At 33.2% G+C, this 14,600-nt stretch overlaps 1 protein-coding gene across 1 annotated transcript in view; it reads left to right on the top strand.

Moving 5' to 3' along the window:
• Nucleotides 1-13,594, top strand: part of LRRIQ1 (leucine rich repeats and IQ motif containing 1) — a 180,574-nt gene extending 166,980 nt beyond the window's left edge. The window contains exons 23-25 of the mRNA XM_060165462.1: nucleotides 5,791-5,920; nucleotides 8,424-8,484; nucleotides 13,442-13,594. Coding sequence (XP_060021445.1) covers nucleotides 5,791-5,920; nucleotides 8,424-8,484; nucleotides 13,442-13,594 — 344 coding nt within the window. The remainder of the gene's footprint in view (nucleotides 1-5,790; nucleotides 5,921-8,423; nucleotides 8,485-13,441) is intronic.
• The last annotated feature ends 1,006 nt before the right edge of the window (nucleotides 13,595-14,600 follow it).

Here is a 14,600-nt window from a genome sequence, read left to right as displayed (position 1 = left end):
CACACACACACACACACACACACACATTGTTTTAAATTTACTACCTTTGATTGTCAATTTTTATCCCAATCTAATTCTGACTTTCAGAGCTGAAGTTTCTATTATAATAATTAAGTTAATCACATTTAGACATGTGTTATTCTCCACAATGCACAGGTTCATCTACCTGCTAAAAATCTAAATTCCAACTCTATATTTCTCAGAGAACATTAATCAACTATGACAATCACTCTGTAATTTTACCAATATTTGTTGAGCACCGTCCTACTAGGTATCACTTAAAAAGTGTATACTGTAGTAGGCAAAACAGACACATGAATAGGTAAGTAAAGTATAATGTAATAAATGCTATCATGGGGTCTCTATATTATCCTTTGGAGGGCATCTCTAACCTAATTTAGATAAGGAACGGAAGTGTTCAAAGATCAGGAGCTTACCCCAAAGAATGTAATTTCTAAACTGAGACCTGAAGACCTGAAGTAAGAACACCACTGGTAAAGTGGATAATCCCAAACACAATGTCTATAGGCAAAAAAGATCATTTTGAGTAATTATAATACATCTGGATGATTGAGGCAGGAACTTAATAGATGTGTCTGAAGGTATAAGGAAGGCCTGTATGCTATGCAAAATGTTTTGAACATTATCCAAAGATAGTAGAGAACCAAGAGTTCAACCTCTGAAAGAGCAAACTAGACGTGTACTTTAGCAAGACTATTTGCAGTATGGAGATATATAAGTGGGAACAATGCCAAAAGGAAAAGGACCAGTGAGAAGGCTGTTACAGTAACTAAGAAGAGATGATAGTAGGCTGAATTTAAATAGTCACAATGCAAATACCAGAAATTTGACAGAATGAAAAGAATTTAGAAGGTAAAATCAGCAGCTGAAGGGTGAGGAAGAATGCTGGTTCAGTACAACACTCTGGTTTCTGAATTTTACATTGACGATGATGGTAGAATTATAGGAACTTAGAAAAGGTGGGATAATACATGAGTTCAGCTTTTTACATATTCTGTTTAAATTATCTGTAGGATACCGCAGTGGAGAGATTTTGGATGGATACATTTCAGAAGGAGATAAGGAAAGTGATTGAAGAACTTGAATGAATATCCTCTTACAGGAAGATTATAACCAAGGAATAAGATAGGGCCAGGATAGTACCCCAGAGAAGAATCCTGAGAGTGGAAGAGATAGCAAAGGAGGATGAGCCCTTGAAGGAAACTGGGGTTTAGACAAAAGGGCAGAGAAAAACCAGATAAGTGGAATTAAACAAGACTCAAAGGAAATAATCCTTTTAAGAAGGAAGACGTGAACAATGTATAATATCATAGAGGAGTCAGTAAGAATTTCAAAAAGTCCCAAAGATTTAGCAGTACTAACGATCTTAGGGTGAACAGTTCCAGTGAAATGGTGAGGGGAGGAAGCCATATTGCAGTGAGCTGAGGCACGAATGTCAGTAAGTCAACAGAGACTCTCGCTCACTCCTGTTCAAAATGAGGGCAGTGGGGATGAAAGGAGGAGCCAGGTATTACTGAGATACCCAGCAGGGAGACTAGACCCAGTTTCTGGATTAGATGTCATTACATAAGGAATGAGCAGCCAAGGTTTACTCCAGGTCTGAATGACTTGGGAATTCAGGAAGAAAACCAGACTTAGTAGGATGATGATGATAAAAACAAGTTGTGATTCTGAAGTTCAGCTGGATCTGAGAACAGGAATAAGATAGAGGTTGGTGATATCTAGTTCTCTAAGCTGCCAGCCTCATGAGGCAATAAACAATGCATATCTAATTGACTGGCATCAAAAGCCAGCACAGGGCTTCCCTGGTGGCGCAGTGGTTGAGAGTCCACCTGCCGATGCAGGGGACATGGGTTCGTGCCCCGGTCTGGGAAGATCCCACATGCCGCGGAGCGGCTGGGCCCGTGAGCCATGCCGCTGAGCCTGTGCGTCCGGAGCCTGTGTTCCGCAACAGGAGAGGCCACAACAGTGAGAGGCCCGAGTACCGCAGAAAAAAAAAAAAAAAAAGCCAGCACAATACCAGGCATGGGGTGTGGTGGTGGACAGCAGGGGTGCGGGTGCTCCTAGATACTTGCAGAATGACAAGCATCAACATCTGAAGGAACACAAATATAAAGGAGACTGAAAGGAAGCACTCAAAGTCTGATGTTCCAAAGTCCTGTAGAGAAGAGTTTTAAGACAAAGAAAATTTTCTGTGTAGTTGAATTCAGCAGAGAGGCCAATGAAGATAAGGAATAAATGTGTTTGGTAGATAAGATGGTTTAAGGCCCTCATAGTAAGGACACTTTCAATTTGGCAAAATTGGATTGCAATAAATTAAGGCGGAAATGGAAAGGAAAGACGGAGAGAGTAGACTCCTCTTAAAAGAGTTTTGTTAACAACTGGTATCTTTTAGTGTGAAAGACAAAATATTAGAAGAGTATAGAATTTGTCCCTGAAATCTTATGTGTCATTTTATATAAGTTTATCAAATTGGGAGATACAAACCTATAAATTATGAGAGGAAAATTGTTTATAGTTTAGAAAATATTTAGCAAGTAGATAAATTTGGATAACTAGAGAAGAAAATATTTGCACCAGTGATAACAGATAAAGGATTATGAATGTCAGTTGAAGACAAAAATGGAAATACTAGAATCCAGCAGATAATTGGGGAGAACAAGAAAGATATTTTACACTTTATGACCTATAATTGGTAAATAATCATATGAAATCAGTTTCAATCTCACTAGCAGTAGAGACATATAAATTAAAATCATATTAGACAATATTTTTCTCAAACTATCAACAGCTTTAAAATATTTAATATCCCAATGTTGACTAGGGGCTTAGTGAAATGAATAACCTCATATAGCATGTGGTAAATTGGTGAAAGTTTTAAAAACTATTTGACAATATAGATTATATTGTGTCCCTCAAAATATTTATAACTTCAGACATGTTATCTTTAATTCTACCTGAAAAAGTGGATTAATTAAATAGGATACTTAAAAACCTTCATGTAACAAGTTAGTACCTCACAGTGTATAACCTCTAAAAGTATTTTCAGGATGAGATTTCCATTACACAGAATGCATTTGTTGTAGTACTAACTGAAAAGTAGAATGTATAGGATACATACAATTGTATGTAAACAAAAAACAAGTCTATGAACAAAAGAACTAAAAGAAAATGCCTTAAAAGTGTTATCCAGTTGTCTTTGAATAGTGGGGCTCTCTGTGTATTTTCTTCTCTTTGACTTTTTAGTTTTCAGTATTTTTAAAATCATCTATTATGAAAATGTATTATTTTTATAATAAAAAGTTTAACAATTTGTTTAGATAAAATTATTAAAATGTGTGTTTTGAAGTAAAGCAGCATATAGAGACTGTAGTAACTAGGGGAGAGCAGGAATCAAAAGGAGACCTTTTTTCTTAGGTTGATGGTATGAGAAATTTATGAAGACCCAGAGAAGCAGGGAAGAGCAGTAGATAGGCAGTAGGTTCGAGTTTTGCAGACCAAATGATGACTCTAAAACCAAGAGGATTTATTGGGGAGCCTGAGTAGAAGGTGATAAGCATCTGTTAAGTAATCCGGGTCACCATCATTCTTCCCACACAAGATACTAAACGCAAGCTTCAAGGAGTAAATACTACTCTCTCCTCAGTGACAGGGGTAATCCTAAAATGATTTAGCGAAAATCATTTACCAGAATCATTTCCTCCAGCATTTGAATGGCAGTATTTTTGAATACATCCAACCAATATCACCACTATGCTAGTTCTCTTTTTTACACTGAACTCGTACCAATCTACCAATCTATGCCTTCAGGTTAAAAGGGTTAATATGAATTGGACCCTTACAGTGAAATCTCTAATCTTTACCCAGGGATTGTTGTTTAGAACCTTGGCTGAGTTCTGATGTAAAACCACTTAGGGTTTATGGAGTGTTATCGTACAGTTGAGGAAAACTTTTCAGAATGAACACTTTAAAAAGGGACTATTGCAAGTATATGTCACTATTTTAAAAAACAGAAAGACGTAGAGATAATTTTTATTTTCAACTAAAAGTACACTTGCTACAAAACGATTCTCTACATATCAAGAGTAGGTAAGTTTCCAGTCGTGGGTTCAGTTGATTATCAGGGTCACTGATTCCTCACCACTATCTGTCATTGTACCCATGGGTTCACCAGTTGGTCTAGTCAACCAAGAAAGGCAGATAAAAGCCTGGGACTCTGCTGGTGAAGAGACTTAATGCTTAATGCAGTATGGGTGTAGCAACCCCAAATCTTCCCTTCGTTTGAGTCTCTTTTATAGTTTCTTTATAAGGAAGGCCATTTATCAAAATGCTGTCTGCTCATGGATTCAGTGGTCAGCCCTTGAAAGTGAAGTAATTGTTCCTTCAATACAACAACTGCGGAGGGATTGGCTTAAACTCAGGAAGAAGGGGTATGACCATTTTAGAAACATAAAGTGGCACAAGAAGTTAACAGGAAGTTAACTTTACTAAGTAACGTAATTTAGAGAAAAAAATCTTGATTTGTAGCTTTCCTGAGAACTGGCTCCAGTATCTCTTTGGACTGAAAACTAGAGTCATTTCACAGTAACTTTTAAGGAATAAAAAGACATGATGAATGTACCATCCTCAACATATTCAGAAAGACAGATGCTAAATGTGTGTATACATGTGTGATGTATACATGTGTATACATGTATGTGTCTCTGTACAGCACCAAGCATTCAAAATAGGCTTTGCACCATGCTCCATTTGTTTTCCAAACAACTTGCAAATATAAAATGACTTTCTATGTACCAAGATCTATAGTGAAAGAATAATTCCAATTAATAAATTGACATTTTAAACATCAGGTTTTAAATTATAGAATTCTTGTGAGTTTGATTACCATGAGTTAGTTTCAAGAGGTACCTTCTCTGGTGTACTGTCAGTCAAGCCTACGATGCTAACAAGTCCCTAAGCATGGTGATGGCACCAAAAAAGAAGCAGTCTAACAACTCAAAAGAAGTGCTCTAAAACAACAGGTCTTCATTGTAACTCAAATGCATGACTTTGATGTAGCAGCAATGTCTGCAGGGTTTTTTTTTGAAAACTACAAATATATATATAGTAAATTTAAATGTGAATTTAACGGTCGGATTTTTCTTTTTCTTTTATTTTCTTACTATTTTATTTTTCTTTATATTTGTTATCTTGTGTTCTTACCTTGTATAATTTCTCCTCTTGCATATTCTCCATACCCATCTTCATTGTTACGCTTTCCCCCCTCCATCTTTGAAATCACTGCTATGGCATTAGCACAGGTTTCCTAAACCTAATATAAATGATATCCTAACTTAAGTATTGTACTAGCTTACACGAACCAAGCTTAGTTTTACATAGAATTAAAATTCTGTTTTGAAAATCCTCAATATAATTTATAAATTCTACATATGGATAAGATAGCATGAGAACAATTAGACTTTAAATTCCGTCTACCAAAAATAATTATTTTCATTTTCTAAAACACTAAAAAACAAGCCCTATAAAATGTAGGTTGCACTAAAACAACTCCTTTATTTTTCAAAATAGGTGGGTTTGAAACCAAGCTGGAAAAGCACTTAATCTATAAGTGACTGACATTATTTCTCTTACAGATGATTTAGCTCCCATGAATTAAATTGTCTTGTTTTTCTTTTTTTCTTGTGATAAAATTGTTAGCCTAGACTGAACTGCTTGGCCAAAATTTGATCTCTTTAAATAACAAATAAAATTTCCATACTTTTTCCCTAGGTAAGGAAGAAGAATTTATGTGTAAGGATACCACTGCAAATGAAAAATTGGAAAGGAATAAAGAATATACATACCAATGGCTTCATACACAGGTTGGGGTTCATGAAACTAGTTCCAGAAACATGAAATGGTGAGGTCATTTCCTTTAAATTAGATTTTTGTATTGCAAATACATCTTGAAAACTGAAACCTAGGTTAATTGTTCTAAAACAAACATGACTTTATATAGCCAAAGGCCAATACTCTACATTGCCAGGTTATAAATGGCCTCTTATGTAGAATAGATTTGATCACTGTTTATATTTTTCACCATAAAATATTCAAGAACTTAGTTTCTGTATTGCTTAAAACCAACACAAATGATTGATGGTGATGATGAACCACACAAATGATTCTACTTTATAAAGTAAAATGCATGGTATTGATTAACTGTTTATAAATATCATATGTATTGGAGGTATAGTATTTTATTTTATGTTATTTTTGTTATCATATATGTTTGGCAGTTCAAATTATAATTCAACCCTGATGCCACTTTACTAGTCATGTAACTGATTTTCAATGATGTCTCAATGCTTTAGTTTCCTCTTCTTTATAGTGAGATGATAATAACTTATCTCTCTACTTCACAATAGAAGTGAGCTCTCAAGGTTGAGGGTATCAAATGTTGATGTCCCTTAGCAGCAAACAAGGTGCCTTGAGCTTAATAGGTAATCAATAAATTTTTATTACATTAATGTATGTATTAGTTTTCTAGGGCTGCCATAACAAAATACCACAGATTGTGTGGCTTTAAGAGCAGAGATGTATCTATATTTTCTCACAGATCTGGAGGTTATAAGTCCAAGATCAAGGAGTCAGCAAATTTGGTTTCTTTAGAGGTCCATCTCCTTGGCTTGCAGATGGCTACCTTCTCACTGTGTCCTCACATGACCATCCCTCCACCTGTGTTATCTGTGTTTTAACCTCTTCTTACAAGGACACCAGTTATATTGGATTAGGGCCCACCCCATGACCTCTTTTTACCTTAAGTACCTCTTTAAAGGCCCTATCTTCACATAGTCATATTCTGAGGTATTGAAGATTAAGATCTGAACATATAAACTTTGAAGGAACAAAATTCAGCCCAAAAAATGTAACATAAAGCACTTATGTGCATAACCACTAAACCAAAGTTTTAAGGAAAAAGAAGTCTGGATATAATATTTTGACATAAATTTTTTAAAATTGAAGTATAGTTGATTTACAGTGTGTTAGTTTCAGGTGTACAGCACATACATATTCTTTTTCATGTTCTTTTCTCTTATAGGTTATTACAAAATATTGAGTATAGTTCCCTGTGCTATACAGCTGACAAATTTTTAAGACTTTCATTTTAGCTACATATATCCACAAAACAGTAAAAAAAGAAGCACTATTATAAGCATTTATTAAATATGTAAACCAGTATTGAATCTAAATGTAGATGACACTTTGGAAACGTTTCCAGGGATTGTGGGTGATAACTATTTAAATGAATAACAAACAAATAAATCTACAATTATGAGGGCTGAAACTTAATTTAGCAGAAAATTATAATGTGCAAAAATGAAACCTTTTTTTATAATATATACAAATGGAAACCTTTGTATGTAGTCAATTCTATCCATATAATTTCTTTAAAACATGGAGAAGAAAGTGAAGAATGAAAGTGAAATTAAAACATTTCAAAATCTGGATTGTTATATCCTATTTCATTGTGAGCAAAGAAAATAGGAATAAAGCAATCAACATTTGAGACTTTTTTATTTTGCTAAGTATTCTAATTAATGCAAGCACAATTTATTTTATGTTGGTATTAATCAATTTAGCATAATTCGTAACATGACATTCTTAGGACTGTAAACAAATATAGTATAACCCGTAGCTTAACGTCTGTATTAACCAGGTATAAGAGGTCTGGTTTAGAAATATAAAAGCATCTGTACAGATAATGTGAAAAATACAAGCAAAATGTTTCAGGATGTATTTTAGATATGCTTAAACATTTCACAACATCCCTTACTCCTAAATAAGTTATGTTTAAACATATAATGCAACAGGCAATTGTTGATGGATTTTCTGTTTTGAAAATATAATGTAATATATAAAAGAAGATATAGGTAGTAATATTTTAAGAAAAATTGTTTTCAAAAACAGAAGTTCTTGAAAAGCCGAATATCAACAGAAGTTCATTGTGAGCATTAGTATAATGCCTTAAATACACCAGAGCTATTTTAAAAATAGGAAGTTTTGCCTTTCTTATAAGTAAGATATATAAGTACATGTAGTAAAATATTTATATTTTCTATAATTTATTAGCTATGGTTATTGGTACTTTCAGATTTTTGATCTGTGTATGTGCTTATGTTCGGCAAAGAAGGGTAGCATTAAAGTGTTGTTTAGGAATTTAAATTTCATGTCAAACTGAATTTTAAAATGACTATGAAAAGATGTAAATTTGTATGTATTTTTGCATGTCACCTAATTTAAGAGAACTATTATTTCCATTTTGTAAATTATTTATTTCTCCCAAAATTTTCTTTGGGCATGTCTTTCATAGTCTTCCTCTACATTTATATAATGATATGATTTCTGTTTTTGTCACTATGCAGCAATCACTTCTTGCCTGAGTTAGATCCAGATGTACTTAATGGTGGAAGAGTTCAGCTTGTGGTAAGAAATGTGTTTAAAGTTCAGAAAAAATGTTGTGCACACCAGTACTCAATAAATGGCACTTTAAGATATGACCATAAGTAGTGTAAATTATGAAAATACCACAACTGTATCTTTTGGGGATAATGTCAAAATGCTATGTATTAAAATAGTACCATGTTTTCTTGGCTTGTAATATAACTTTAAAATATGATATTACTTTAAAATATTAATTCTATATGGTAGATTTTAAAATATTAGCATGCTACCGTATTTTTTAAAATACTCTGGACAAGAAGTTGTATGATAACACTATTTTCTAGAATATTTTAAGAGTAGGATATTTGAGGGAAACAGCAAATTACCCTCACAACTCAAGAAATCAAACCAGATAAAAATTAGAAAGTAATTGTGAACTCCACCATTCTAAGTAATAAAGTGTAAATTATTGGAGCTCAGGACTTCCCTGGTGGTGCAGTGGTTAAGACTTCATCTTCCAATCCAGGGAGTGCAGGTTTCGATCCCTGGTGGGGGAACTAAGAGCCCACATGCCTTGCAGCCAAAAAAACAAAACATAAAACAGAAGCGATATTGTAACACATTCAATAAAGACTTTTAAAAAATGGGCCACGTCAAAAAAAATTATTTTTTAATTGTTGGAGCTTTAGGAACAACCAAGTTCTAACTTGGTCACCAGAGTGTAGACTCTAGAAAGTATAACTAATGGGCATTGCAAAAGTCACTTGAACTATATATATGCTATTAGAAGGAAGACTATATTAGCAGAAGGAGAATGGCCAATATGGAGTCTAGAGAAAGAGTCCCCAAACAAGAAATTTTAAATGTGTTTCCAGAAATTTCCAGAGAAGAGGTTACCCTAACCAATGATGGAAGTGTGTGGCCTCCTTGGCAGGTGAAAATGGATGCATCAGGTGACCCTAACTTTATGACACCTTCCATTTATGTCAACTAGTAAATATTCCTTGCTCAAATTCTACATTCACCAAGAAAACTGATTATAATTTAAATTACCATGTAGAATTTAGTATAAAAAGATAATGTATTCCCTAATGGGAACTAGTATTATCATATCCAGAGCAGTTATTCATCATTCTCATGAATAACTCATTCAAGGAGTTTTCCTGAAAGAGGAGAAAAATTAGGACAATAGCTAAAATTAGTGTGTTTATGAAAATATATAGAATCTATGTACATATTTGAAATAATCACTCAGCAAGTATTTTCTTGCATTTTAATAGAGATCCCTGTGGCAGAGTGACATGTAGATTACCCTAGGAAAATTGGTACTTCAATAACCCTACGTGTTATTGACTAGCACTTTTGCACAGATTTTTGTGTGGCCACTTTGGAGCAAGAATGGGGAGTATAAAAGTGCCAAGGAATGCCAGGATAAAGGAAGGGATATTACATTTAATTATTATACCTCTAAAAATGAATGAAAACAGATTGGGTAGATTACTAATCAAAATGGTTCTATGAGATTAATGCTCTGACATTAATCTCCTTCTTCCCTATCCCACTATATTATACTACTACAAATGTATGGCAAATGCATAGCAATGATAAATGATTTTTTTAATATGTTGAAGAGGTACCGCTGTACATAAAACAAGGTAAGTATTAATAGTAGTAGAACAGACTTTTTTTTTTTTTTTTTTTGAGTCAAGACAGGGGAATGGATCAAGGATTTATGCTAAAAGGATACTGGGGTAATTGAAGGCCAAGAGTGGAAATCATGCAGGGTGTTGGAGAATAAAAACACCCTTCTAGAGGGGGAACTTGTACAGATAATTGCACAACTGAGACCAGGCCACAACTAAGAGGAAAATCTTAAAATTTTAAAAAGCTGCAACTGCTGCTACTATAAGATCCTCAAAGACATAAGAATAACACCCATAATAAAAGGACAGAAAATTATGGAACAAAAATGATCAAATTTTAATTAAAGGAGAGATGGATATGCAAATAAGCCTATTATAAATTCTGGAAATAAAAAATATCATTGAGCTGAACCCTCAACTAGACATCATAGAATAGAGAAGTAGTGAATTGAAAGTTTATTTACAAAGGAACAATAGATTGACAGCTAACATCATATCAGAACAAGGCATACCAAAAGACAATGGAGTTATTTCTTAATAATAGGGATGAATATAAATATCATCTAGAATATTCATCACTAACCTTCAAAAGTGAGGACAGTTAGACATAATCAAACGTTCAAATGCTGGGTTTTGAGGAAGCTAATAAATAACCTCTCTGTCTTCCAAATGGGATTAAAGCATATTGTATGACAGAAAGGAATGAGAAAAATGGAAACAAGGTATTATTTTACTTACTTCCACATATATACTTCAGAAGGCATGTCATAGAGCTAGACAATTATATTGTTTATTAAATTTATCCCCCCAAAACGCTAGCATTTTCCTGCAGAAGACAGTCATAGTTCAGGTTCTCCAGAAAACATACTCTGAGATTCTGATATTTGAAAGCAGGATGTTAATTGGGGAAGGCTTTCAGGAACAACTCCTTTGAGGGATGAAAAAAGCAGGATTGAGCAGAAGGAGAAGGTGAATTTTCAAAAGAGTTAAATGATAAATCTTAACATTAATATGTGCAAGGCCCCTACAATGATAACTATCAAACATTGCTTATAAAAAAATCAAAGAGATATACCACATGCATTAATAGGAAGACTCAAATTGTAAGATGTCAGTTCTTTCCAAATGATCTATATATTCAATAAACTTTAGAAAGCTTTTTAGTAGAAATGGACAGATTTTTAAAATGTAATTTTAAATATGAAAATGCATAAGATCTAGAATAGTCAATGCACTCTTGAAAAGGAATAATAAGGAGAGTCACACTATTTGATTTCAAGACTTGCTATAAAACCCCAGTAATCAAGACTGTATGTTATGTTCATAAAGAAAAAAAAATAATCAGTGGAAAAGAATAGAGAGTCCAGATGAATACCATACTTATAAAGTTAATTGATTTCCTTAAAGATACTAAAGCAATTAAAAAGAGGGAAAGAATAATTTTTTCGACAAATAGTGCCGGGCAACTGGACATCTACATGGAAAAAAGAAATGAATCTCAACTCCTACTTCACATCTTACTTAAAAATAAATTTGAGATGAATCATGGGTCTAAATGTAGAAGCTAACATTATAAAAATTCTCAAAGAAAACATAGTATGGTATTTTCAAAAACCTGAAGTAGGCAAAGATTTCTCAGATAAAACAAAAAAAGCATAATCAAAAAAAGAAAAAGGTAAAGGTTACTTAGTAACTGACATTGTTTTCTATTTTGGAAGAAACAATCTTTTGGATATTAATGGCTTAGATGGTAAGGTTTTTGGAAGGCATGTGTTCACAAATATTTTCTTGACATGTAGGTATTGTCTTGTTTGGAGGAGGGTGGGATTTCTGCATTTTAAGTAGGTGTAGTGAAATTACGTCATTAAATTGAAGCAAATAAAACCTGATTTTAAAATCCTGAGGCTTACAGATAAAGCCTCTTTAGCCAGCAGGAGAGTCCCCTATGTGGTTAACATGTTTTTCCTTGTTTTGTAACTGGTCTCACCAAAATTGTGGTATTGCTTTGATAGTTACCCCTTATTCCTGACTGGTTCTTTTGATGTCTTAGCATTGATGGAGCTATTCTAATGGGAACATTAAATACGTACTCTTGTGCACTAATTGAAATAAAATCGGGAAAGAATGTGTTACATTTTTTAGACTAAAATCACAAGTGTAAATTGGAAGCCAATTGTTATTTATTTCATTTTCAACGGTTTTCTACTGAGGTTTTTTGACAAAACAATTGTATCACTTAGCCAGATACATTTTAAAAAGTGACTGATGCTATAGAATGGTTTCTATTCTGAGTTCAGTAATAGCAAACTTGCTCACTTAACAATGAGAAGGTCATGCATATGGGTGGGAAGGTGGGAAGGGGATGTAAAGGAGAAGAGCAAAGATCTGGATCTGAAAGAAGATGATCTTTAGATTCAGGTTTCATGAGTTTTTGTAGCTCATCATATGGGGATAGCTTTTTAACCACAGTGATGGTTTTATGGCTTTATTTCCCTCTATTTAAATTTTTCTCACATCAAACATTAAGGACAATGCTTTCTCACAGGACTTCAAGCATTCAGTGGTTTGGGTGAAATCCCAGCTACTTTGAGGCTTCTTTGCATTCCATCATGGCATTTTCTCCCACTTCAGGGCTGAATCCTGATAAATCCTTACTTAATGATATTAGACATTATGTAAAAACAATATTTTATAGTCAAGAAGTGACCCTTTCAACTCTTAAGTTCAGCCCAAGATAGTAATAAAAGTTCTGAGAGTAATTTTAGATGAAATAAATTACCTAACACATATGTCCTTAAAATAAAATATCTTGAAATTTCTATCTATCCTTACTCCCAAATTAGACTTAATGTATAGTATTTTTATATTAATAATGACTATAATGAGAAGGCAGAGATCTTTTGTGACTTTGTAGTATACAAATATGTGATGAAAGGCATTTCAGGGAATTTTATAAGTAGTAAAACATAAATATTGCAGAAAATAATCCAATGTGACATTTCTAACATTCAATTAAGAATTAAATAATATCCTTGGTAAATAAATGATGTTAAGTTATTTAAAGTTTCGTCAGTTGCCTTTAAGATTGATTTTCATCAAAATTACTGTACTAAAGTATTTTCTTTTGTTGTACAGACTCAAATAGCAAACCTCAATTTTAAAATTGGCTCTTATTTGCAAAAAATGCTTTGACATAGTGCATTTGTTCTGCCTGGGCAGAAATAAAGGATTGTGGTATCATTTTGAAGAAGGTTGTTTGACAGAGCCTGTTTGTTTATTTGGGGTAATGTGAGCTGCATTCAGAAAATGTCATATTTTGTTTCATGATTGTATACATTCTCTCCCACTGCTCCCAGGCAAGGCTTGTAAGCAGAGAAGACACGGATTTAGACCTTTTTTCCATGACCAGTGGAAGTGCTTTGTCTGTGAAGAGAGAAAAAAAAAATCAGGCACACAGACACTCAGCAGGATCTTCAAGTAAGTTGTGGTTTCCTTCAGAATTAATTTAGAAATCACAAATGAATTGATGGAAACTAATGCCAGCAAGCATTCTTTAACAGATAAGGGGTAGGATGCCAGCAACCAGAACTGCCCAAAACTATGCATTTGAATTTTTTCCTTCTTTAAATGTCTTCTTTTGATATAAACAGAATTAAATTATTTCAAAATTAATAGCATCAGTTTTTATTTTAATTGTATTCTGTGACTCAGTGGTCTACTCCCCCACCCCCACAACCCCCATGGATTGTATTGAATTCTTTGATCATTTAGTTCTAAAAGAATTTGTTTATGCTAATTGTAAAAAGTTGGATTTATATATCAAAGTGGTGTGTTTTGGTCTTTTGTCATTAATTTAATATATATTGTAAGTAAAGTTTGTTTTTGAAGGAAATTTTTTTTTAAGTAACAGATTTTAGATAATAATTTTATACTGTCAAAACCATGCTGTTAAAAACTATTTCCATTGAAAAGATGACTGTTTATATTTCTTAATGATGACTTTTTCCAATTGTAAACTTGTCACACACATCTGTTACCTTTAATTTGGTAATATAACTATATCTATATCATGGTTTCAACAAGAATTGCATAGCAGTTCTTAACTCTGAAAAGATTGTAAACATTAAAAAATATCTGTATCTTAGGATATTTGGGGGTAATAAAGCATAATTTTTTCAAACTCTTCAATTAACTTACACTGTAGAGATTTTGAAATATCTTCTACAGTGTTATGGTATATGAGTATAAAAGATGTTTCATTTAATACCGTATTTTGCTAATTTTCCCAAAGTATACTAAACCTCAGAAGTCCATACATTAACTTACACTTCATTTTAAGGAACAGTTATTCTATAAAAAGATTTATTATTCATTGATGGTATGGTTATATACACACAAAGTCAATATTTGATTGAATATGAACAATTCAACAGTCCGGATGGTGCTCTTCAGAAAAATGAAAACTTCAAAATGATTCTTTGACTTTTCATCCAGATGCTTGGTATTATTAGATTA

The sequence above is a fragment of the Lagenorhynchus albirostris genome, chromosome 11 (assembly GCF_949774975.1).
Source record: "Lagenorhynchus albirostris chromosome 11, mLagAlb1.1, whole genome shotgun sequence".
In the NCBI taxonomy this organism is placed as follows: domain Eukaryota; kingdom Metazoa; phylum Chordata; class Mammalia; order Artiodactyla; family Delphinidae; genus Lagenorhynchus; species Lagenorhynchus albirostris.
This window is presented reverse-complemented; position numbering and strand designations above follow the sequence as displayed.